The 24,538-nt window shown below is 41.2% G+C and overlaps 1 protein-coding gene across 1 annotated transcript in view; it reads right to left on the reverse strand.

Annotated features, from left to right (window-relative positions):
- Positions 1-8,708, reverse strand: part of WDR18 (WD repeat domain 18) — a 31,675-nt gene extending 22,967 nt beyond the window's left edge. The window contains exons 1-2 of the mRNA XM_027845441.1: positions 8,494-8,708; positions 1,041-1,151 (exon numbers count right to left, since the gene is read on the reverse strand). Of these exons, the coding sequence (XP_027701242.1) occupies positions 1,041-1,151; positions 8,494-8,703 (321 nt within the window). The 5' untranslated portion in view covers positions 8,704-8,708. The remainder of the gene's footprint in view (positions 1-1,040; positions 1,152-8,493) is intronic.
- Positions 8,709-24,538: the final 15,830 nt, after the last annotated feature.

Below are 24,538 nucleotides of genomic sequence, written 5' to 3' on the forward strand. Positions count from 1 at the left end.
CAACACCACCACCACCATCCAACTTTTCCCATGCATTGGTCAGTTTTACTGAACAACTGTATCCTTCATTCTTCATTCTAAGGGATGGCCAAGTGTTGTGGTGGGGAATACTTTGGGAAATATAGGTGATACAAAAACAAAATACATCAAACACTTTTCTAAAAGCCTAATTTTCCCATGCCCATATTAATGGACTCCCAGGGAAGTAATCTTAACAATAAATAATTAAAAAGTATTTAATACTTTTTAAATTATTATTAAATTATTATTAAAATACTTTAAAAAGTATTTTAATAATAGCCCAAGTGATATATAATTAGGAAAATAAATTTGCTGCTCACCCATGACAATGCTGCATATTATTTTGGGGTTCTCTATTGTATTGTTATGTAGGCTAAAACTAAAAACTTGCTGTAGATAATTTGCAGGTGTGAGAATAGAACATGAACTCTCTCTCTCTCTCTCTCTGACTCTCTGTCTCTCTCCCTCTCTCTGTCTGTCTGTCTGTCTCTCTCTCTCCCTCTCCCTCTCCCTGAGGTAAACCTGCTATTCAGAGATACCAGATTAACAGATTGAATCTCAAGGCTGCAAAGCTAACCATGAATCCCCAAAGGAGAGACTCGGGAAGACTTGGGTGACCCTCAGCAAATCACTTACCTTCTGTCTGCCTCAGTTTCCTTAACTGTCTTCAATGAGGACAATAATAACACCTACCTCCCAAGGTTGTTGTAAAGATCAAATGAGACAGTATTTCTAAAAAGTGCTTAGCACATTGCCTGGCACACAGTAGGCACTACATAAATGCTTACTTTCCCCACCTCCCCTCAAAGGCAAGTTCAAACCAAAGGGACAGATTTTTGGACAATGGTGGAAAAGGCAAGAGTGGGGTCTTTGATTCTGGCCCTAGAAGATGGAGGACTCCAATTCTGAGCGCCAACAGACAAAGCCAGATAATTCTGTCATTGAAAACAGTATTGATCCAGCCTCAGGAGAGGATTTCCACTCCACAGCCAATGCTGTTCAACCTAAGATATCCTTACCTCCCATAAGTATATGCTTTCTGCAATGCCTGCCAGGACATAGAGGCCATTGGGAGCCGCAGTCAGACACGTCACCAGTCCGGGGCACACAATCTTCTGTTGAAGCTGATCCTGTGGGGAATACGACACAGATGGGGTTGGCACTGAGCTGATGAAGAGACTCATTCTCCTTTGTCTGTCTCTGAGCAACAAGGCTACAGTTTGTCTAGCAGAGTAAGCATTCACCATACCCCTCTGCTGAAACGGATGAATAGAAGGTGAGAGGCCAGTCAGGCCAGGCTGTTCAAGTGTGGATAGGGACATGTTAAGGCAAGGAAGTGAAGACATTCCACCGCCCCACCCCCAAGGCCGAAATTCCAAGAAGAGACAAGTGGGGCCTAGGGTGGAACCATCACTGTAAGACACACACTTCTTAAAGAATGTCTACTGTGTCTATGCTTCCTGGAACAGAGAAGGAGGCAAAGTAGATATGTAGATAGTTACACCTGGGAGTTAGCAGAGATCGGGGTTAAAAATGGTCTCCAACAATCACTAGCTGGCAGCTTTGAGCAAGTCACTTAAACTTGCTGAGTCTCAGTTTCATCTACAAAACAGGAGTAGCAGCACATTAAGTAATGAATGAAAAAGCATTTATTAAGTGCTTACTGTGTGCTAGGACTTGCCCTGAGGACACAAATATAAGAAAGGCAGAGATTCTTCCATTCTAGTGGAAGGTGACAGCTATAACGGGGGTTAGGTGGGGGATGGAGGGCCAGGGACACATTCTCACCCTGGGCAAGATGAGGTCAAAGGTCACCTCTCAGAGCCCAGAGGGGAGGTGGCACGGTTTGGAGATGGCTGGGAATATTGTGCTTTGTAGATATTGCAGGGCTTTTTTTGTTTTGTTTTGTTTTTTACAAATTGAAGGTTTACAGCAACCCTATGTCCAGCAAGTCTATTGGTGCCACTTTTCCGACAGCATGTGCTCCCACCGTGTCTCTGAGTCACATTCTGGTAATTCTCACACTATTCCAAATGTTTTGTTATAATATCTGGGATTAGTAATCTTTAATGTTACGATTGTAATTGTTTTAGGGCCCCACTATCTGCACCCACACAAGACAGAGAACTTGATCAATAAACGTTGTGTGTGTTCTGACTGTTCCACTGACCAGCTGTCGGCAGTCCAACGTCCCCCACCCCTCTATTCCCTGAGACACAATAAGAATGAAATCAAGTCAATTGATAGCCCTACAATGGCCTCTAAGCGTTCAAGTGAAAGGAGTCAATCGATGGGGCGAACTTCATTGTTGTTGTATTTTAAGAAATTGCCACAGCCACCCCAATCTTCAGCAGCCACCAACATCGAGGCAAGACTCCACCAGCAAAGAGATTACAGCTTGCTGAAGGCTCAGATGACAGTAGGTTTTTTTTTTTAGCAATAAAGTATTTTTTAACTAAGGTATGTACATTGTTCTTTAGACTTAATACCATTGCATACTTAATAGACTACAGTATAATGTAAACATAACTTTTACATGTAGTGGGAAACCAAAAAATTTGTGGAACTCGCTTTATTCTGATGTTCACTTTATTGCAGTGGAACACACAATTTCTCCAAGGTATGGCTGTAATATTCTCATGAAAGCTAAAGGCCCCCTATAAAATGAGTTATTATGCAAAGATATATAAGAACCTTAGATAATGGGAAAGGAATTCAAACATTTATTCAACATCTCCTTTGTACAAGGTGCTGGGAATGCAAAGGGGGAAGCATATTTAAAAACCTTTATTTCAGTTCAACTGAAAATATTAGGAAATAAATATTTTTCTAGTATGAAGTCCTTTCCATACTGTTTATAAGGGTAAGAACAAAAGCTAAGGCCCCTGTGACTAGGAAATGCCTTTTGTCTAATTAAGATCCTGGCCTTGCCCAACCCTAGAAGGGATGAAGGTTTTAACTCTTTTAAGCAAAGTATCTGGATTACTATCATTCCCCCGTCCCCCCATCACTGCCTTGGTGTGTCAGAGGGGCCTGAGTACCTCAATGAAACTATGAGCTATGCTGTGAGGAGTTACTCAAAACAGACAGATCATAATGGATGAGCCTTTTGAAATGAAATGGCAAACCACTCCAGCATCTGCCAAGAAAACCCCACGGACAGTACTAAAATGATAAAAGAGATGACACTGGAAGATGGGCCCCTCAGGTACAAAGGTGTTCAACACATTACTGTGGAAGAGCAGAGGACAACTCTTAAGTCGCTCCAAAAAGAATGCGCCAAAGCTGAAAGGAAGTTCAGCTGTGGATGTGTCTGGTGATGAAAGCAAAGTCCAGTGCTGTAACGATGAATACTGCACAGGAACCTGGAATGTGAGATCCATGAGCCTTCAGGGTAAGCTGGATGCGGTCAAACAGGAGATGGAAAGTTGAAACATCAACATCTTGGGTGTCAGTGAACTTAAATGGATGGGAATGGGTGAATTTAATTCAGGTGATCACTATATATACTATTGTGGGCAAGAATCCCCTTGGAGGAAATGGAGTAGCCCTCACAGTCAACAGAAGAGTGAGAAGGACAGGACTGGGATATAATCTCAAAAATGACACTGATTAGAATCCAAGGCAAACCACAAGTCCATGCTCCAACCACTGATGCCAAAGAGGCATCAGTTCTACAAACACCTATAACATCTTCTAGAAATAACACCAAAAAGGGTGTCACATTCATTGCAGGGGAATGAAATGCTTAAGAAGGAAACCAAAAGATCATTGGAATAACAGGCAAGTTTGGTCTTGGACTACACAATGAAGCAGGGCAGAAACTAACAGAGTTTTGTCAGGATAACTTGATGGTCACAGCAAATACTCTTTCAACAACCCAAAAGGTGACTCTACATAAGGACATCACCAGATGGTCAATATCCAAATCAGACTGATTATACGCTTTACAGCCAAATGTGGACAAGCTTTATATAGTCAGTTAAGACAAGACCTGGAGCTCTGGCTCAGAGCTTCTTATTGCAAAATTTAGACTTAAATTGAAGAAAGTAGGGAAAATCATCAGACCATATAGCTATGACCTAAGTAGCATTTCTTATGAATACGAAGTAGAAGTGATGAATAGATTTGAAGGATTAGATCTGGTAGATAGAGTACCTGAAGAACTATGGACAGAGGTCTGCAGCATTATACGGAGGCAGCAACAAAAAACATCCCAAAGAAAAAGAACAACAAAGCAAAATGGTGGTCTGATAAGGCTTTACAAAAAGCTGAAGAAAAGAAGGAAAGCAAAAGGGAAAGGAGAAAGGGAAAGATATACCCAAATGAATGCAGAATTCCAGAGAATAGAAAGGAGAGATAAGGTCTTCTTAAATAGGAAAGACTCTACAAGAAAATTAGAGCTATCAAAGGGATGTTTCATGCAAAAATAGGCATGATAAAAGACAAAAATGGTAGAGACTTAACAGAAGCAGAAGAGATTAAGAAGAGGTGGGGAGAACACACAAAAGAACCATACAAGAAAGATGCGGAGTGACATCACTGATAACCAGGATGATACGGTTACTGATCGAGAGCCAGATATCATGGAGAATTAAATCAAACAGGCCATAAGAAGCACTGCTAACAATAAGACTAGTGGAGGTGATAGAATTACAGCTGAGCTCTTTAAAATCTTAAAAGATGATGCCGTTAAAGTGCTCCACCCAATATGCCAGCAAATTTGGAAAACTCAACAGTGGCCCCTGGATTGGGAAAGATCAGTTTACGTCCCAATCCTAAAGAAGGGCAATGCCAAGGAATGTCCAAATTACCAAACAACTGTGCTCATTTTACATGCCAGTGAGGTTATACTTAAGATTCTGCAAGCTAGGTTTCAGCAACACACGAACCAAGAATTATCAGAAGTGCAGTCTGGTTTTTGAAGAAGCAGAGGAACTAGAAACCAAATTGTCAACATTCACCAGATTGTGGAAAAAGCAAGGGACCTCCAGAAAAACATCTTCATTGACTATATTACAGTTTTTGACTGCAGCTCACAACAAAATGTGGCAAATCTTCAAAGAGACGGGAGGAATGGATCATCTTAACTGTCTCGGGAAGAACCTTGTATGCAAACCGAGCAGCAACAGTTAGAACCAAACACGGAACACCCAACTGTTTTAAGACTGGAAAAGGAGCATAACAAAACTGTATGCTGTCACCTTACTTATTTAACTGATGTGCAGAGTACATCCTGTGAAATGTCAGGCTGGATGAAGCAAAAGCCAGAATTAAGGTTGCTGGGAGAAATATCAACAATCTCAGATATGCAGATATTCCAGTTTGATGGCAGAAAGTAAAGAAGAATTAAGAAACCTCTTGATGAAGGTGAAAGAGGAGAGTTTAAAAGCTGGCTTGAAGCTTAACATCAAAAAACTAAGTTCTTGGCAACTGGTCCCATCACTTCCTGACAAACAGAGGGTGAAGAAATAGAAGTAGTGTCAGATTTTATATTATTGGGCTTAAAAATCACTGCAGAGAGTGACTGCAGCCATGAAATTAAAAGATGCTTGATCCTTGAAAGGAAAGCTATGGCAAATCTGGAAAATATACTAAAAAACAGAGATATCACCTTGCCGACAAAGGTCCGTATGGTCAAAACTATGGTTTTTCCAGTAGCAACGTACGGCTGTGAGAGTAGGACTATAAGGAAAGCTGAGTGTCGCAGAATCCACGCTTTCAAATTGTGGGTGCTGGAGAAGACTTTTCAGAGTCCCTTGGACAGCAAAGAGATCAAATCAGTCAATACTTAAAAAAATTAATTCAGGTAATTCAATGGAAGTCAAATACTGAAACTGAAGCTTAAATACTTTGGCCACATAATGAGAAGGCAGGACTCCTTGGAAAACACCCTCATGTTGGGAAAGATTAAAGGCAAACGGAAAAAGGGACAGCAGAGGATGAGATGACTAGACAGTGCCATGGGAACAGTGAATGTGAATGAACTTGGACAGACTTAGAGAAGTGGTGGTAGGAGTAGGCAATTAGCATGGTGCCTCTTATCTGGAGAGGCAGAAGGGCCTGGCATGCAACGGTCCACGGGGTCACAAAGAGACAAAACAGTACAACAACAACAAAGGCTGCTTTTTGGTGCCGGATGAGGGTATTGAACACCGGGAGGAGGGCCTTCTGAACCCCAGAGGAGTGCATCAAAGGAGAAAATGAGTAGTTTGAAGAGCCGATTAAGTGACTATTGTTCTATTAAACAGAGAAGAAGGTTAACCCCAAACTGACCTTTTCCCTGTTCAAGACTCCTATAAATGCTGCCTTGTGGGAGAGGGGCATGAGGTGACTCTGCTAGTTTGGGCATTTTTCTCCCCAAAAGAACAAAGCCTGAATTTAGAATGATGTTGATTAATAACTTTCTGGCACGCTTCTACTTAACATTTTTACTTCAACATAAGTATGATAATCTCTATCCCCAAGGAGTTTATTGGAAAGGGAAAGGGGAACTATAACCCCAACATGAGGATAAAACAAAGTGGTGTGTGAAAGGAGAAAAGGAAGCAATTTTTTTTTAAGTACCTTAGGAGAAATTTGAAGAGGGAGGGAAACACTTTAAGAGGAGATAAGAGGAGGGAGGGATACATTCTAGATGCAAAGGCAGGCTTTTATAAATGCCCCTTGTGCATAAAAAGCACGAAGGTAAATAGCATGAAATAAGGCTGGAAGAGTTGCAGACACGCAGGAGAAAGACACCCTAAGGGATATGTATTTTGTCCCCAGACCTATACAAAAAAAAGATTATTTTGAAGGAAGGAAGACTTGGAAAAACCAAAAGTAGAGAAGCCAACTGGAGGTTTTATTACAATACGATAAGACACTACATCCCAGCAGAACAATAAGACAGTTTGTTTTGGGGTTTTATTTTGGTCTCCATTTTCCCGACAATTAGCACGGTGCTTCGTAATTAAACTGAATACTAAAGTAAAATGGTGCCCCATGGGGGTAGAGAGAAGAGATGCTGTCCAAGTAGAATGGAGACTGCTTGGCTAAGGTGGGAGCAGGAAGCAAGATGAGCTGTTTTGGCCTCAGAAAGGAGAAAGAGGAAGAAACAGGGTGTAGCCTAGCCTTAGGTGAGGGGGGGGGCAGGTGGGGTAGAATCCCCAGCTGCCTTCAAAGGCCTAAGTGCCCACCCCTCCAGGAAGCCTCTCTTGATATCCAGCCCCCTGCTAGCGCCTTCCTGCCCTTCTATCCACTTCATATGTTTTGCATTGGCTTACACCAACATACCCTGTACACGTGGTAACATCTCATTCCCTCAGTTACTGGTGCCTCATCCATAACATTTTACTTTGGGTATATTTTACCTGACAGAGGGTGCTTGGGATAGCGCTTAATGACAGAGCCTTCTCTCTGCAATTATCTCCAGGGTATCCTGTCTATATCTTGTTTATACATCGATGTTTTCACGTTGTCTCCCTCATTAGACTCTGATCCCCTTGAAAGGACCATGTTTTTGCCTATCTTTGTGTCCTCAACACTTAGCACAGGGACTGGCATGTGGTAGGAGCTAAATAAATATTTAACTATGGACTGATAGTCACAGTTCTCTATCCCTAGCCCTGATACTTTGTATATACATATACATATATATATACATACTATGTATATACATATACATATATATGTACACTATGTATATACACATACATATATACATATATACTATGTATATGTACATATATATATTTATTCGTTGCCTCCTCCAGCTGAATGTAATCTCTTTGAGGGCAGAAACTTTTCCTTTTATGTCTTTTGTATCTCCAATGCCTTGAGCATAGCAGGTGCTTAATAAATGCTTATTGATTAACTGGTGACCAGAAGACACCTCAAAGATCATCTCGTCTAACACCCTCCTCACAGGGGCCTAGAAACTGAAGCCCGGGGAGGGGAAATGATTTGTCCAAGGTCACTCAGCTGGTGGGAATGGGCAGGACCTGGGCCCATGCCCGCCAGACTCTTGGTCCAGAGCTCTTTCTAGAGGATGGGAAAGGAGGGAATTTTGAGAAAGAGGGAGTGGTTAGGCTGAAGAATGAAAGAGGAAGAGGAGGGCAGGGATGAGGAAACACGTGGGGGAGGAGGAGCACGCACGGTGGGAGCGGAGCACGCACGAGGGGAGAAGTGAGACGCAACCAATGGGAGCCTCGGAGGAGCTCAGCCACGCCCCCTTCTCCCCTCCCCCTCCTCTTCCCCCTTCCCCCTTCCCCTCCCCCTCCCGTTAAGGACAGCCGCGCGCTCTTCGCTCCCTACCCTCGGGGAAGCCCAGGAGCCAGGCTCTAGACTCTCTTTCCCTCACTCCTCTCCCTCCCCCTCCCAAGCTGGCTGCGCTCACCCGGACGTTCAGACCGAACTTTCCCAGCCCAATGCGGGCCTCTCCCCTCCCCGCCGCCACTCTCGCGCCCTCCCGCCCCGCGCGCCTGCGCGAACCTTTCGCTGCAGCTCCCAGGCGCAAATGTAGTTCTTGCCGAGCTGTCCCGCCAGCAGGTGCTCGCCGTTGAGCAGCGCGAGACTGCGGGGCCCGGTCTGCCCGCCACGATACGTATGGAGGCTGGTGCCCGAGTGCAGCTCCCACACGGCACAATTCCACAGTTGGCCGGCTGAGTCCGTACACACCGCTACTTCCACGGGCGCCGCCATCTTTGCCTCCTGCACACTAGCCCCGCCTCCCTGCCCGCGCGGTGCGGTGATTAGCCGAAGCGTAGCCCCGCCCCCTGCTCTGGTTGGAGCAGGGGAGAGTGAGTCAGGGCGCAGCGCCCTCTGTAGGGTGGGAGGACCTAGCGATACCCACTCGCTCGCGTCTGGCCCGCCCCACTCTCCAATGTGATGCGGTACACGTGGGAGGAAGGCACTCGTTTTTACTAGTAGTGACCGCGGACAAGTCCTCTAACTTCCCTGGGCCTCAGTTTCCTCATGCATAAAATGAAGGGGTTGAACTACAGTACTTCCAAGGTCTCTTCCAGCTTTCTATCCCTGGGATTATATCGGATCTGAGTCACTGTTGGTTAGGAAATTAGCCTTCATTTCACAAAGCTCCTCCCTCACCTTGCTGTGCAAATTTCTATAGCAAACTTGCAATTTGCAATTCAAGTAATTGTACTGAAATCTCAAAGGGTCAATGTTCCAAAGTCCCTCCCAGCCCAGACATTGTGTCTTAAGTAGTAGTATGCTAGTAAACTTTTAACAACTGGGTCTCCAGTACCACGTTTTAAAGTTTAATCTGCATTATTAAAATTTTCTCCATCACTTTCTTCAGTTTAGGATGATTAACAAAACAAAAAAGTCCCTGGAAGGTCTCTCCCAGCTCTGATGTTCTCTGTTCTAAAGACCCTCTCGATCCGACTTTCTATAATTCTAAATAAAATAAATCATGGACATAAAGCAGTTGGGAATTGTATTTTCTCTTCCCATTAGAATGTAAGTTCCTTGAGGACAGGGACTGTCTTCACTTTTGTATCCATATCCCAGTGCTTAACACAGTTCCTACCAGCTGATAGATACTTTTTTTTCCTTCATACAGTCAGACATGTAAAAGGTTTATACAAATATGAGTTATGGAGTACGGTTGAAAACTGTAAAACGGGATAGAGCTCCTGGACCTGGGATTAGAAAGGCCCGGGTTCAAATCTAGCTTCAGGCACAAGCTATGTGACTCAGGGCAAGGCACTTAACCTGTGCCTCAGTTTCCTCATCTGTGAAATGGAAATAATAATAGCACCTATCTCCTAGAGTTGTGAAGATAAAATAATATGACATTTATAAAGTGCTTTGTGAACCTTAAAGTACCGTATTTTGTTGTTGTTCAGTCGTGTCTGACTCTTCGTGATCCCATTTGCGGTTTTCTTGGCAAAGATACTAGAGTGATTTGCCATTTCCTTCTCCAGTTCGTTTTAAAGATGAGGAAACTGAGGCAAACAAAGGTAAATGGCTTGCCCAGGGTCACACTGCTATTGTCTGAGACGAGATTTGAACTCAGGTCTTCCACTGCACCACCTAGCTGCCTTAAGGCACTATAAATGCTAGCTATGATTTATTATTATTTGCATTTTAAACCAATGCCACAATTCTGAATCTGATCTCTTTGAACCCACTGATGCTGTACTAAAGAGCTATTTTCTATGTCCACATCAGACCATCACAAGTTAAAGTAAGAGAACAAGAAAAGAAGAAATAATAGAGATAGCTTCCTTTGTTCTAACACTGTCATTTACAAAGCCATTTCCTTAACTCTCCTTTGAGGTAGATAGGGTAGATGTTTTATGGAACATATTTGATGGTCATCTGAAGGTCTGAGATTCAGAGAAAGTAGACTGGGTTATTGATAGGGATGGGAACTAGAACCCAGGTCTCCCAGTTTCCAACCCAAGCATTTATGGAATACTGGGACAAGAAAGGAGGGGCAGTAGGGTACTCACATCACTGTAACCTTAGGAGGGGTGGGAAATGAGCCTTTCTTGAATTGATCTCTGCATCTCCTTCCCACATGGCTGCTGTTGTAAAATACCATGGGCCTCATGAATGCTCAATAAATATTGATGACCACAATGGGAGAGTAATAACATCCAGTACTGCTGAGCAATCCATTGGCGTGATCTTCAGAGGTGATTCATTGACGTCTTCCTGGGAATAGAAGGTCAAATGAGACAGAGAGAAGAACATGGACCATGAGAAGGAAGGAAGGAATGGAGGGAGGAAGGGAGGAAGGAAAGAAAGAAAGAAAAAGAGAAAGAAAGAAAGGAGGAAGGAAGGAAGGAACAGAGGGAGGGAAGGAGAGAGGGAGGAAAGAAAGAGAAAGAAAGAAGGAAAAGAAAAAAAGGAAGGGAGAAAGAAAGAAAGGAGGAAGGAAGGAACAGGGAGGGAAGGAGAGAGGGAGGAAAGAAAGAAAGAAAGGAGGAAGGAAGGAATGGAGGGAAGAAGGCAGGGAGGAAAGAAAGAAAAAGAGAAAGGAAGGAAGGAACAGAGGGAAGGAAGGAGAGAGGGAGGAAAGAAAGAAAGAAGGAAAAGAAAGAAAGGAAGGAAGGAAAGGAGAAAGAAAAGGAAGAGGAGGAAGGAAGGAAACAAGTATTCATTAAGCACTTACTGTGTGTTAGCCATTGTGCTAAGCACTTTGCAAATACTATCTCATTTGATCCTCATAACCACCCTGGGAGGTAGGTGCTGTTATTACCTTCATTTTACAATTGAGGAAACTGAGGCAGGCATTAAGTGACTTGCCTGGGATCACATGGTTAGTAAGTGTCTGAGGCCAGATTTGGATTCAGGTGTTCCTGACTCCTATATCCACTGTGCCACCTAGGTACTAAGTATGAGAGTGGGAAGGCAAAGGTGGGGAAGGAACAGAAACCATCAACTAGAAGCATGTGAGGACATGCAAGGACCTTAAAACATAGGACATCTATTCCAGCCCTCAGAATGTACAGATGAGCAAATGGGGAGCCTGCCCCAAAAGGGTGTTGTAAAAGGACAAATCATATTGCAATCATATTAAATATATTTCCACATTAATTGTGTTGTGAAAGAAGAATCAGAACAGAAGGGAAAACTACAAGAAAGAAAAAAAAAAGTGAAAACAGTATGCTTCGATCTGCATTCATACTCCATAGTTCTTTCTCTGGATGTGGATAGCATTTTCCATCATAAGTCTTTCTGAATTGTCTTAGATCACTGTATTGCTGAGAAAAGCTAAGTCAATCAAAGTCGATCATTGCACAATGTTGCTGTTACTGTGTACAACGTTCTCCTGATTCTGCTCCTTTCTCTCAGCATCAGTTCATGTAAGTCTTTCCAGGTTTTTCTGAAATCCTCCTGCTCATCATTTCTTATAGAACAGTAGTATTCTATTATATTCATATATCACAATTTGTTCAGCCATTCCCCAGTTGATAGGCATCCCTTCAATTTCCAATTCTTTGCCACCACAAAAAGAGCTGCTATAGATATTTTTGTGCATGTGGATCTTTTCCCATTTTTTTATGATCTCTTTAGCATACTGACCTAGTAGTAGAATTGCTGGATCAAAGGGTATGCACAGTTTTATAGCCCTTTGGGCATAGTTCCAAATTGGAATGGTTGGATCAGTTCACAACTCCACCAACAATGCATCAGTGTTTCAATTTTCCTACATTTAACATTTTCCTTTTTTTGTCATATTAGCCTATGAAGTGGTACCTCAGAGTTGTTTTAATTTGCATTTCTCAAATCAATAGTGATTTAGAGCATTTTTTCCTATGACTATAGGTAACTTTAATTTCTTCATCTGAAAACTATCTGTTCATATCCTTTGACCATTTATCAATTTAGCCTGTGCTATGCTCTCCTTGTATGAACTAGGGTGATAGTAGCAGAAACAGTAACCAAAATTCCTATTCAGAAGCAGTTATAAAGAGTAATTCATCGAGGGGGCAGCTAGGTGGCGCAGTGGATAGAGCACCGACCCTGAAGTCAGGAGGACCTGAGTTCAAATACAGTCTCAGACCAAACACTTGACACGTACTAGCTGTGTGACCCTGGGCAAGTCACTTAACCCCAATTGCCTCACCAAAAAGCCAAAAAAAAAAAAAAAGAGTAATGCATTGAGTCCTGGATTTGGAGTCAGAACCTGAGTTCAAGTCCTGCTTCAGACACCTAGAGCTATGTAGCATTGTAGAAGTCACTTAGTTGTCCTCAGCCTCTGTTTCCTCATCTGAAAAATGGGTAAAATACACAGGTTGTTGTTAGTATCAAATGATATAACACATGTAAAGCCCTTTGTAGTCAGTCAATAAATGGTTATTAAGCACCTAGTATGTGCTGGTGTGACAGGTGAAATCTGAAATAACCGAAGAAACAAAGGTTTGACTCTCTGAGCATATTGATATATTAAGCGATGCATGCCAGTTCCATAACAAATTGGGACCAGGTCTCCTCAGCTTGGCACTGGACCCCAAATACAGGAGGAGTTAGATTTTTATGCATTAAAAGAAAACAATTAACAGGATATAAACCAGGATACAAAATTAGGTAATTTGATTTCTAATTGGAGGAAAGATTAGGGACTTCTGAGCTGGGAGAGGGGATAGTGAGCAGGTGGACTTTCCCAGGTGTGAAACAAGATGTCATTCAATTCCCATGATTAGCAAGCAGGTGGAATATATAGGAAAATGAAACTTAAGGCTCAAAATGGAATCAGTTTTACAAGATGGAGTCAGTTTGATTCATGCAGTTCTCTCAATTACCCGTCTTTGATTCATGGGGGAAGGGCCAGCCCAAAGTCAAATTTATAAGTTTTTAAATGTGCTCATGCTCACTATTAACATTCTGTACCAAGAAAAGACCATTGGGAAGCATCCTCTCACTTAGATTAGTACAACAACTAACACAGAGTCTAAGAACAATAATGAAGATATACCCTATTAAGTTAAGCTACAGATCAAACTATTTAATGGTTTTTTGTTTTTTGTTTTTTGGGGTTTTTTTTTGCTAGGCAATGGGGTTAAGTGACTTGCCCAGGGTCACACAGCTAGTAAGTGTCTAGTGTCTGAGACTACATTTGAACTCAGGTCCTCCTGACTCCAGGGCCAGTGCTCTATCCACAGCGCCACCTAGCTGCCCCTGAGATCAAACTATTTAGAAGGTTCACAATGGACTAATTTTGATTTACATGTCACCAAGGTAACCAAGAAAATTCAGGAAATAAATGCCATGAAACAAAAAGCCAAAGCAATGCAATGATGATCATCAATATTAAATAAGTCTCCTTGTATCCTAGTAACCCACCCCCAATGTCCATTTAATCCACATATTTTGTCTTGAGTCCCACATGTCCTGTGGAGTTGTCTGGTTCCTAGAAATAACTTCTCTTGGACATTTTGGAATAGGCCTCATTCTTAGGACTGCTCTGACAGGGACTCTGCTTTTCCAGTTCCAAGTCACTTGCAGAAATTCCTTGGTAATTCTGCTAAAATTTGTCACTAACAAGACTTATTACAAATTTGTACAACTCTTAAATTTGGTTTTCCAAACCTGAAACTTCAGAGAATTTAAGTTTTTGTATACCACTTGCTGATTCTTTCTTTACTTAAACCCTGTGCCTGATATATGAATCTTAAAAAAAAAAAATTATGAGGGTCTAGCCTGTAAAATGAACCCTTCTGTCTTTTAAAAATTATCAGAGAAGTACTTTAAAATGGGAAAATAATTTCACTCTTTTTACAATTATCAATGCGATTTTATATGTAAAATCCATTATCTAATTTTGAGAACTTAACATATACAAAGCCTGGATTTCCTATTAGAAATATTTGGAAGTCATCATATACATATGTATAGAAACCACATCATATCTTTGTATTATTATTTTATCTAATTCCCTCCTTAGTAGGACATCATCTGTATATTATAATTTTATCACAAATACAGATTAAAATTGTAAGATTTTCATACTTGTATCCTATTATAGTAACTCAGAGATATTCCAGTATTAATCTATTAATTAATAGTTAGTATTTCAACAACAAAACTTCTACATTTCAAAGCTGTTTATTGAACTTTGCTACAAAAGGAAAAAGGCAGGACCTATTTATAATAATATCAAGACTATTTGGCAAGGGTATAAACAGACCTGACATATATCATAGTAGAGGGAAAAACTCCCTTACCTCTGTTTGATTCCAGGCATGAGTCATATCTGACAGCAAATCATTTGACAAAACTCCACATTATTCACAAGTTATCAAAAACCAGGACCAGGATTAACCAGGTGGGAAATTTCCTATTCACAAAGAAAATAGCACAATGGAGAAATTGAGTCAAGAGGATTTTACTTTAGGCCATGCTAAGGTCATTCCCTCAACTTTTTCTAGGGACAGACATCCACCTGGAGCAGTTCTCATAATGCAGCACATGCCATTTTCTCCTTGAATGGTGGACCATTGATTCAATGGGCATTTCAAATAACTATATCTGAAATCAAACTTAGAACAATATTAAAATACAGTAGTGAGAGATTTTACCTCAAATAGTAAAATTTCACTAATTTAAGCTTAGGGCTCAAATATTACTAATTTTCTCATGTTGCCCTAACAGTTATATTTCATTTATACTTCAATTATAAATTAAAAATAGCCACATTCTAGAGTTCTTCAAATTATACATACAGTGAATACATGAAAGGTGACTCATATTCATGTATTGATGTTATATCTTTAAGTCATCCTATACATTTTCATAATTTTTACAAGTGGTAGCCAAATAACTTCAGATGAAAATTTAATATAGTAAACTTGTAAATTCCCCCATTTGGCAAGGAGTGAGAGCAGTGATTCTATTTTCTCAGTTCTAGGTTCTTAAACTTTAGTACTTTAGAATTTTTTGACATCTAGTCAGCAGGGCTGATAAGATGTTGTGATCCAACCTAAATACAGTCTCAAGGGGCCTTACAGATAAGAATATCTTAAAGGGTCTGTGCAACATTTTTCCTCAAACAGTAAATTATTATTATGATTATTATCTATTTTAAAACAAAATATACCCCATGAAATAGTTAATAGTTTTCAAATACCTATTTTTATCACATTCCTTTAAAATCTCAATTTGTAATCTAACAGCATCCAGATTAAAAGAGAAGTTATTTGTCTAACAGCATTTCTGATACAATAAAAGAAAAAAATTTTAGAAACACAAAAACATACACAACAATAACGTGTTTAAAACATGAAACAAAACTTATTACCAGTTAGATGATGCCAATTCAGTTGAATGCATTTCCAAATTATCTTATGAAGAAAATAATTCATTTTATCACCTTTATACTAATTTTATTTTTTTATACTTTTTTTATACTAATTTTATACTAATCACATTTAAAACCTGATATAGAGTTATCCAGTATGGAGCAATTACATTCAATTAAAGAAATAATAATAATAATAGTCAATATCAACATGTTGTTTACCATATGCCAGCATTCTGTCAAGCACTTCACAATCATTATATCATTTGTTGTGGTCCTCACACCACTCTGGGAGGTGGGTGCTAATCCTATCCCCTGTACAAATTAGGAAACAGAGGGAAACAAAGATAAAGTAACTTACTTAAGATCACACACACAATTTAATAATAAATTTCTAAGACTGGTGTGTAATTCAAGTTTCCCTAATCTATACATTTTTCTAGAAATTTTTTTATTTGATGCCACAATTAATAAGTGAACACATTTCACCATATCATAATTTAGTTACAGGACAAATCTCAACCAAATCAAATCTAGATTTACAACCACAAAGTCAAAACTTCAATTTTCCAGAGCACCTGTGCTTTAAAATTTAGAGCCCAGAGTTAACAATTAGCTCATTTTCAGCGGTTTGTGGTAGCACTTTCACCTTTCCATAACTTTTTATTTATTTTCTTTCAAAAATCACCCAAAAAGCCAAATCAATTCTTTTTGTGTTCATAATCCAGCGCCATCCTCTCACCTTTCCCTGAGGCTTTTCCGTTTCAACTTCCATGAAAAGATAGGGAGAAGCTCCACGTAGCAGCCTAACATTTCCATCCCCCTACTTTGGAACCCAGGAAGTTTCAAAAGATTGGACTTTCAGGGGCAGACTTTCCAGTCATATCCCAGACGACCTAAAGAACTACTCTTCACTCCATATAATTTCTCCTTTGTAATTCAGCACAGAAATTTTAAACAACTGCAATTGATTGCAATATTGTTACCTTTTGGGGTTTCTAAGAGCTTACAAATATTCCTTGATGACCTTGTTTCTAATTTACCTGAACAATTCTGTTATGTAAAACTTTGAAAATTCTACTTAAGGTTTCCCAAAAGACATTTCTAGCTCCTGGTCACCTCTCCCTCTCCCATCATTGTGAATATCTATCCCCATTATTGAGAACTGAGTCTCAACCTAGGCAACAGTATGGGTGGGGTGGGAAGTCCCCCCTCATGAACCTTTCTTCAGTTTAACTCACCTTTTCCATTCCTTAATTAAATTTTACCTATTTTAAAGTTGCTTCCTGATTTAAATAAATTTTTCTCTTTTCATGGTCAAGAAAGGGTTAACAAGAGACAGTTCTTAAGCACCTTAACTTTTTTAATCAGTGAAACTGGTTTCCTTCCTAGCACAAAAACAACAGCTCTATCAATTTTCAGTCCGATCATTCTAATCTGAGTGAATGAAGACCTCTTTCCCAACTCCAAATCCTTCCCTCCATAAAGGGGAGAGAGGTTCTTAAGCTTAATCTACAAACCTCCAGAATCCACTAACATGTAGCAGTTACCATAATTTGGAAATTTACAGTAAAGATACTATATTTCAGTTACAAATTCATTTTCTGCTTCATTTATAACACCACAAATTTCTACAAACTAGGAAAAAGCTTTCCTTTCTTTATCTGACTTTATCTCTGTAATCCCAAACTGGCCAGGGTGGAAATGACAGAGAGAAAGTATCTTGCAGATTTTTTCTTCTTTTTAACCTAATCTCCTACTGAAAGCCTAAAGTGAGAGTTAGTTCAGCTTACTGGGACAGAGAATTTAGCATCAGATTAGAGAAAACTGCGAGAACTGCTTCAAATATGAAACTGTGAAACTTCATTAATTTCCCCCAGCAATCTAAATGCTTTGGCTGCAGCTTTTCAACAGTCTTTCTAGCTGGCTGGCAACATTTTCCTCTTAGAAATTTTCCAAGGTAGTAGAATCTACAAATTAGACTAAATACAACAACAAGATAAAGATTTTTCTGAACATTTTACAAAGACATTAAAAAACATACAAAACAATAAGACAGAAAAAATTAGTGTGCACAATTTTCTAAAACTTTCAGTAATTGGAAATCCCTTCCTCAGGCCAAATTTGGGACCCATTTGGATTTTTATATATTATAGACCAATCTTAACTTCTTTAATAATCAAAAAGGCCAGATTGAGGCCAACAGAGGTTATCAGTTTAATCTTTTGCAGTTGAAAATTAAATTTTATATAATTCAATAGCTCCCACTACCAGTCTGTCAGTCATTCACTAATCATGGTTATTTGAGACTGCTGATCATGCCATTTGCCAAGATGGTTTTTTGTGACATGCAATGCACGCTTCTCCAACTTAAGTGCAGGCTTACCTGTTCACTCAAAGGAACTTCCCGGGAACCACCTGCCTCAACAATGTGAGGGCTTACCTTAGCTCAGAAGAATTTGAAATCAAGGGAGAGTCTGACCTCCTCAGCCTGGCTTGGCACACCAAAAACTGTGATGGATGAAATCTGAAATAACTGAGGGAAACAAAGGTTTGAATTTCCAGGAATATTGATTTATTAAGCAATGCATGCCAATTACATAACAAATTGGGACCAGACCTCCTCAGCTTGGCACTGGACCCCAAATGCAGGGGTAGACAGATTTTTATGCATTAAAAGAAAACAATTAACAGGATATAAACCAGGATACAAAATTAGGTAATCTGATTTCTAATTGGAGGAAAGATAAGGGACTTTCTGAGTTGGGAGGAGGGATAGTGAGCAGGTGGACTTTCCCAGATGTGATACTAAATGTCACTCAATTCCCATGATTAGCAAGCAGGTGGTATATACAGGAGAATGAAACTATAGTCTCAAAATGGGGTCAGTTTTACAAGATGGAGTCAGTTTGGTTCACACAATTCTCACGGTTCTCTCAGGGCACTGTGCTAATTGCTGGGATACAAAGAAAAGTCAGAGCCCCTGCTGTCAAGTAACTCACGGTCTGATAAGGGGGACAACATATAAACTACTCCATGGAAATGAGATGTATACCGAATAAATTGAGTGATCTCAGAGGGAAGGCACCAAGATCAAAGAGGACCATGGATGGCTTCTGGAAGAAGATGGGACCTTTAATTGAGACTTGAAGGAGGCCAGGGAAGCCAGGAGGAAGAGATGAAAAGGAAGAGATCACAGTCATGAGAGCAGCGTTTGGAATCAGGTGAGCAGGGTGTAAATCCTACCTCTGACACTTTACCTGTTGTGGCTTTAGGTAAGTTATGTTTTCTTCTCTGGGTCTCAGTTTCCAATCTGTAAATAGCAAATTTAGTAAATCGTAATAGCAAAAAGTAAATAGCAAACAGTAAAAATCAGTTTCCTAATCTTTAAAATAGGGGGCCTGGGCTGGAGGACCCCAAAGGTGCTTTCCAGCTCTAAATCCATGACTGTGCAGCACAATCGTTGAGTCTGAATGAGAGGGGAGAATATACAACCGTTGACAGAGATCGGGATGTCAGAGAGAGGGGCTGACTTTTCAGAGGATAATGTTAAGTTCTGTCTTAGACCTGTTGAATTTGAGATAGCAGTGGGATAGTCAAGTGGAAATATCCAAGAGAGACTTGGGGGCTCAGGAATGAGGAGGAGCCAAGGGGTTCCAGGTACCCTAGAGGTATCATTCTGAGTCACCTCCTTGGGGTGACAGAGTAGAGTAGGGGAGAGGGTGAATGTATATCAAGAGAAGAACAGAATGCTGGAGACTGGGTCCGGAGGAATCTCTATGTTTAAGACTAAGGTTTGCAAAGTATTCTATGTATACCATCACCGGATCCTCATAACAAGGCATTTACCATCTTGGTTTTATAGATGAGGAAACTGAAGCTCAGAAAAGATAGATGATTTGCCCAGGGTCACACAGCTAGTAAGTGTTTGAAGTAGGATTTGAACTCAGTTCTTCCTGATTCCAGGTCCAGTGCTCTATTCACTATACCTCCTGGCTGGTACCATAGAAAGAGCTCTGGAGTCAGAAAATCTAGATTCGAATCCTGCCCCATTAGCCAATTTCAGGTTGTTTCCGAGCAACCTGAAATCCGAATTTCAGGCTTCTTCAAAGTCAGGAGAAGGAAAAGGAAACAGGGAATGGTTAGTCAGAGACATAGGAGGACAGCCCCAAGCAAGGCGGGAGAGAATCACTAAAACTCCAGATCAGAAGAGACCTCAGAAGCCATCCAGGATAACCCATCCCTGAGTCCCCTCTCCAACAAACCCACCAAGTGGGCAGCATTTACTAAGAGATCTCCTGTGAGGAGAAGCCAGCCCGCTCCTTCCTGAAGCAGCCCATTCTACTTCAGGAGACTTCAGATGGTTGAGTTTTCCCTCACATTAAACCCAAATGTTAAACAGAGCAAGTGTGATCTCTCATCCACAGGATAGCTCTTAAAATACTAGAAGACCATTATCCAGCCTTCCTTCTGTCTTTTTCTTCTTCAGGCTAAACATCTCAAGTTCTTTCCTCATAGGGCATGATCTGGGTTGCTCTTCTCTGGACACCCTCCTGGTTTAATCAGTGTTCTTCCTCTAATGTACCATCCAGAAGTGAATACAACACTCCAGATGTGGTCTGGCCAGGAAAGAGTATGGTATAGGGAGACTCCCAATTCCCTAGTGCTAGACATGACGCCTCTCCCTCTGGTTAAATATAAATATTTATTGATATCTTTTGTCTACCAATACAGCCTGAGGTCTCTTTAGTTTACGTGCATAGATCCTGTGGTCCACTAAAACTGCCAGATCTTTTTTCAGATGAACTGTTCTCTAGCCATACCTCCCATCTCATGCTTATGAAATTGATTTTTTGAACACAAGTGTAAGTCTTGACATATTTTTCTAATTTCATCTTATTAGACTTGGTCCAAGATCCTGTCATACAATACATATTAGCTATCCATTCTAGCTTTGTGTCACCTGTAAATTTGATATTTCCAGGAAGGAGAGGAAGTTCTGAGAAGGAAGGAAAGGAAGAAGTCCCAAGTTTTAGTCTTGGGTCTGTCTGCCACTTAATGACCGCATACATAGGCATTATATACATATATGTGTATAAAAATACATATACGTACCTCTCATGACCATGTTGGTTTTAGGGAGATGAATTTTTTGTTCACAGCAACTCTAGAAGCCTGGCCACTTACAAATGAGGTGTAAAAAGTCTTACACAACTCTTGACCTTGTGCTAACCTGTTTGCCACAGGGGATTCAACTAATCTGCTGAGGACCTCTTGACATTTAGAGGATAAGAAAGAAAAATAGAAAATGACCCTCAGTCTTCAGTGGCCCTCTTCCACTTCTGCAGTGACAATGGTAGAGTTGGGGGGGGAAGGGAGGCAGAAATTGATAAGGATCACAATGGCCCTAGACTGCCTTTATATTTCATCTTTTTAAAAAATTTATGGAATAAAACAAGCATTTCCATAACATAGTGTAATAAAAAAGATGATTGTACATAAAACTGCAAATCCATTATATACAACTCACTTTCCTTTTAAAGATATAATAAAGTTCTCATATAAATTTCTTTTTTTCTTCCCTCTCCCCTGCCTGCCCTAGAGATGGCTACCATTAGACACAACTATGTGTGTGTGTATATATATATATATATATATATATAATTACTCTATACATATTTCTATTTATCAGTTCTTTTTCTGGATGCAGATAGCGTCTTTCTTCATGTCTTTTATAGTTAATTTGAGTAATTATAATAGTCAAATGACTTATTCGATCAGTCATTCTTAAGACAATATTGCTGTTACTGTATATAATGTTCTCTTGGTGCTGCTCATTTCGCTCTTATTTCATTATTATACTTCATCTTAGTGGCCAGAATTCAATGGAGATACTTGCCTAGTAAATGGTCCCATTTTTGGAAAAATTGAATCATATCAAGGCATATGCCCCAACAAGTATAATTTAACATACAGAATCTCTAATAGCTAGAGAGTGCCCCAAAGTGGAATGAGATGACTGGGTAGGTAGTGAGTTCCCTGTTACGTGAGATATTCAAGTCATTGGAACCTGATGAGACCACCATTTGCTTCAGCACTAGGTGGCAGTGGTGAGTCACAAATAGTGGGCAGCTGAAGTTTTTCTTTGGGGCGCTGAGCTATTCACTCCTGAGAGGAGGGGTGGGGCCTCGGCTCGCATCCTTTCAGCTGCCCAAAGGGCAAGGCCCTCTGAGGCTTGAGGGGAGGACTGGGGAGGGAGTCCCTCTTCCCCTGTGGTCAGGATTGAGAGCAGGTTCAGGCACGGAAGGGAAACACCCTCCCTCCACTCCCCCCGCCCCAGTGCAGGGATGGTTTGGGGGCTGGAGGGTGGAGGCCAAGCACTGAAGGCCAGGGTTTATTTATGGCAGGAAGCAAAATGTGTCTGAGATTCCCCGAGGGCCAGAGGGCAGGCGAAGGGGCTGGACCTCTGGGGGCTTGAGGGAGTCTCCGAGGTTACAGAGGCCACCTTTTCTGAGTGGGAGGGCATTTCCAGACCCCCCTCTTGACTGTCTCCAGCCTTTCTCTTTCTCCAGATCATGGGATCATAGGATTTAGGCCTGAGAAGTACCAGAGACATAGCAGCTCATCCCAACGCCCCTCTCTTTTTACACAGGAAAATGGTCACAGATCCCCCGTTGGCCAAGGAAGGTGGAGGAAAACATCTTCATAAAAGCTAACATTTCAATCACACTTTAAGCTTTCTTTAAAAAAAAATTTAAAAATTGATATCTTTGGTTTTTGCATCACCTTCCTTTTTGAAATATATCCCTTCCTTCCCTATGTAGAGACCCACTATCCCATAATAAAGAAAAACGGGGAAAAGTTCAGCGAAACCAACAAATTACTCCTGACAGTATATTATTGTTGAGATGTTTCAATCATCGGACTCTTTGTGACTCCATTTTGGGGTTTTCTTGACAAAGATACTGGATCGGTTTGCCATTATCCTTCTCCAGCTCATTTTACAGATGAGGAAACTGAGGCAAACAGGGTGAAGTGACTTGCCCAGGGTCACACAGCTAATTAAGTGTCTGAGGCCAGATCTGAACTCAGGGAGAATTTTTGGCCCAGTTCGCTATCCACTGCACCACCTAACTGCACTGTCTGACAATATATTCAGTATTTCACTTCCCAAATCCTCCCCCACCCCAACCTCTTACATCTTAAGGACTACAAAGCACTTTACTCACAATAGCTGGGAGGTAGAAAATTTGAATTGTTAGTCCCATTTTACACAGGAGGAAACTGAGGCTCAGGGAGAAGGTGACTAGCATATCACCCAGCTGTTAAATGCAGAGGCAATGTATGTGTATAGTCTATATCAAATTGTGCATCTTGGGGAGGGAGGGGAGGGAGGAAGGAAGGAGAGAAAAATTAAAACTCAAAAGTTTATGGAAGTGATTGTTGATAAATCAAAATAAATTTTAAAACAAACAAACAAACATTTCCTTCCTTTCTATAAAGGCTTTCAAAAAAAAATGCAGCTTCAAAACTCCGGGTCTCCTGACTCCCTGTGTTGGACCCTTGACACTATCCTGAGTTGCTAAGTTGTTTATATCTCAGGATGATAGACGTTTCACAGACACTTTAGATATCACCCCCTCCCACTCCCCAATATTGTCCTTTGCAGGGGCTCAGTAAAATTTTGAGTGAACCAATGAAAACATGTCTGGCCAGGCAGGTTAAAGTGAATGCTGAGCCCCAGCCAGTGTTTTCTAAAACATCAGTCTGATGGTCACTCACCTGCTTCAGAAACTTCAGTAGCTTTCTATTGCCTCTGGGGTTGAATACCTGGACTTCTGGGTTTGACATTTAAAGCCCTTGGCAGGCAGGCAGTCGTCTGGTTCCAGCCTACCTTTCCAGGCTTATTCTCCTTCATGAAGTCTACCTTCTGGGGCAGAGCGGCTAATTTACTGCTCCTGAAAATCAGCGCTCAATCTCCAGCCTCCATAATTTTGCCCAGAATGTGCTCCATGGAAACACAGCCCTTGCCCCTTAGGATCTTCAAGGCTTAGCTGGTGTGCCATCTCCTGCCTTCTGATCTTCTAGGTTACCTGGGATCTCTCCCCCTCCTCAAATTATCCTTCATATTCATCTTCATTTACATGTTATATCCCACTTTCCTTCACTCTCCCCTTCCTCCAGAATGAAACCTCCCTGATGGTGCTCTGAATCCCCAGAACCTGGGACAGTGTCCTGCACACAGTAGGTACTTTGTACTTGCTTGTTGGATTGGATTGGACCTCCAGGGCATCACTCCTTCTATCACCAAACCTGCAGAGAGATCTTTGGGAAGGCAGATGCAAAAGCAATTTTATTGGCTGCTTCTCTGGCTCCCCAAAGCACTGGCAGAGGAGGGGACAGAGCCACAGAGCCTGGGGTGCAAAGGAGAGGAGAGATGCACGATTAAGGGAGCAGTTAACAGGGTGACAGGTTGAGACACGATGCCTGAGACCAGGGAGCCCTGTGATCTCAGACAGGAGAGGAAGACAGATCATCTCAAGCCAATGACAGGGGAGGAGTTCATCAGGAAACGGCTGTAAGAGAATTTTTAATCTCTGGTTTGGGAGCAGCTGTCTGATGTCAGGCTGTCTGCATAGCTTCCAGACCATGCTGACGGTCCTCCAGCTGCTTGAGCCCAGGCTGGCAATATTAGGCTAATCTCCCCCTAGCAACCTCCCTTCCTCCCCCATCCCAGGGGATGGACAGGCCAAGGGCTGTTTCCCT

The sequence above is a fragment of the Vombatus ursinus genome, unplaced genomic scaffold (genome assembly GCF_900497805.2).
Source record: "Vombatus ursinus unplaced genomic scaffold, bare-nosed wombat genome assembly UNPS02014961.1, whole genome shotgun sequence".
NCBI classification, from domain to species: Eukaryota; Metazoa; Chordata; class Mammalia; order Diprotodontia; family Vombatidae; genus Vombatus; species Vombatus ursinus.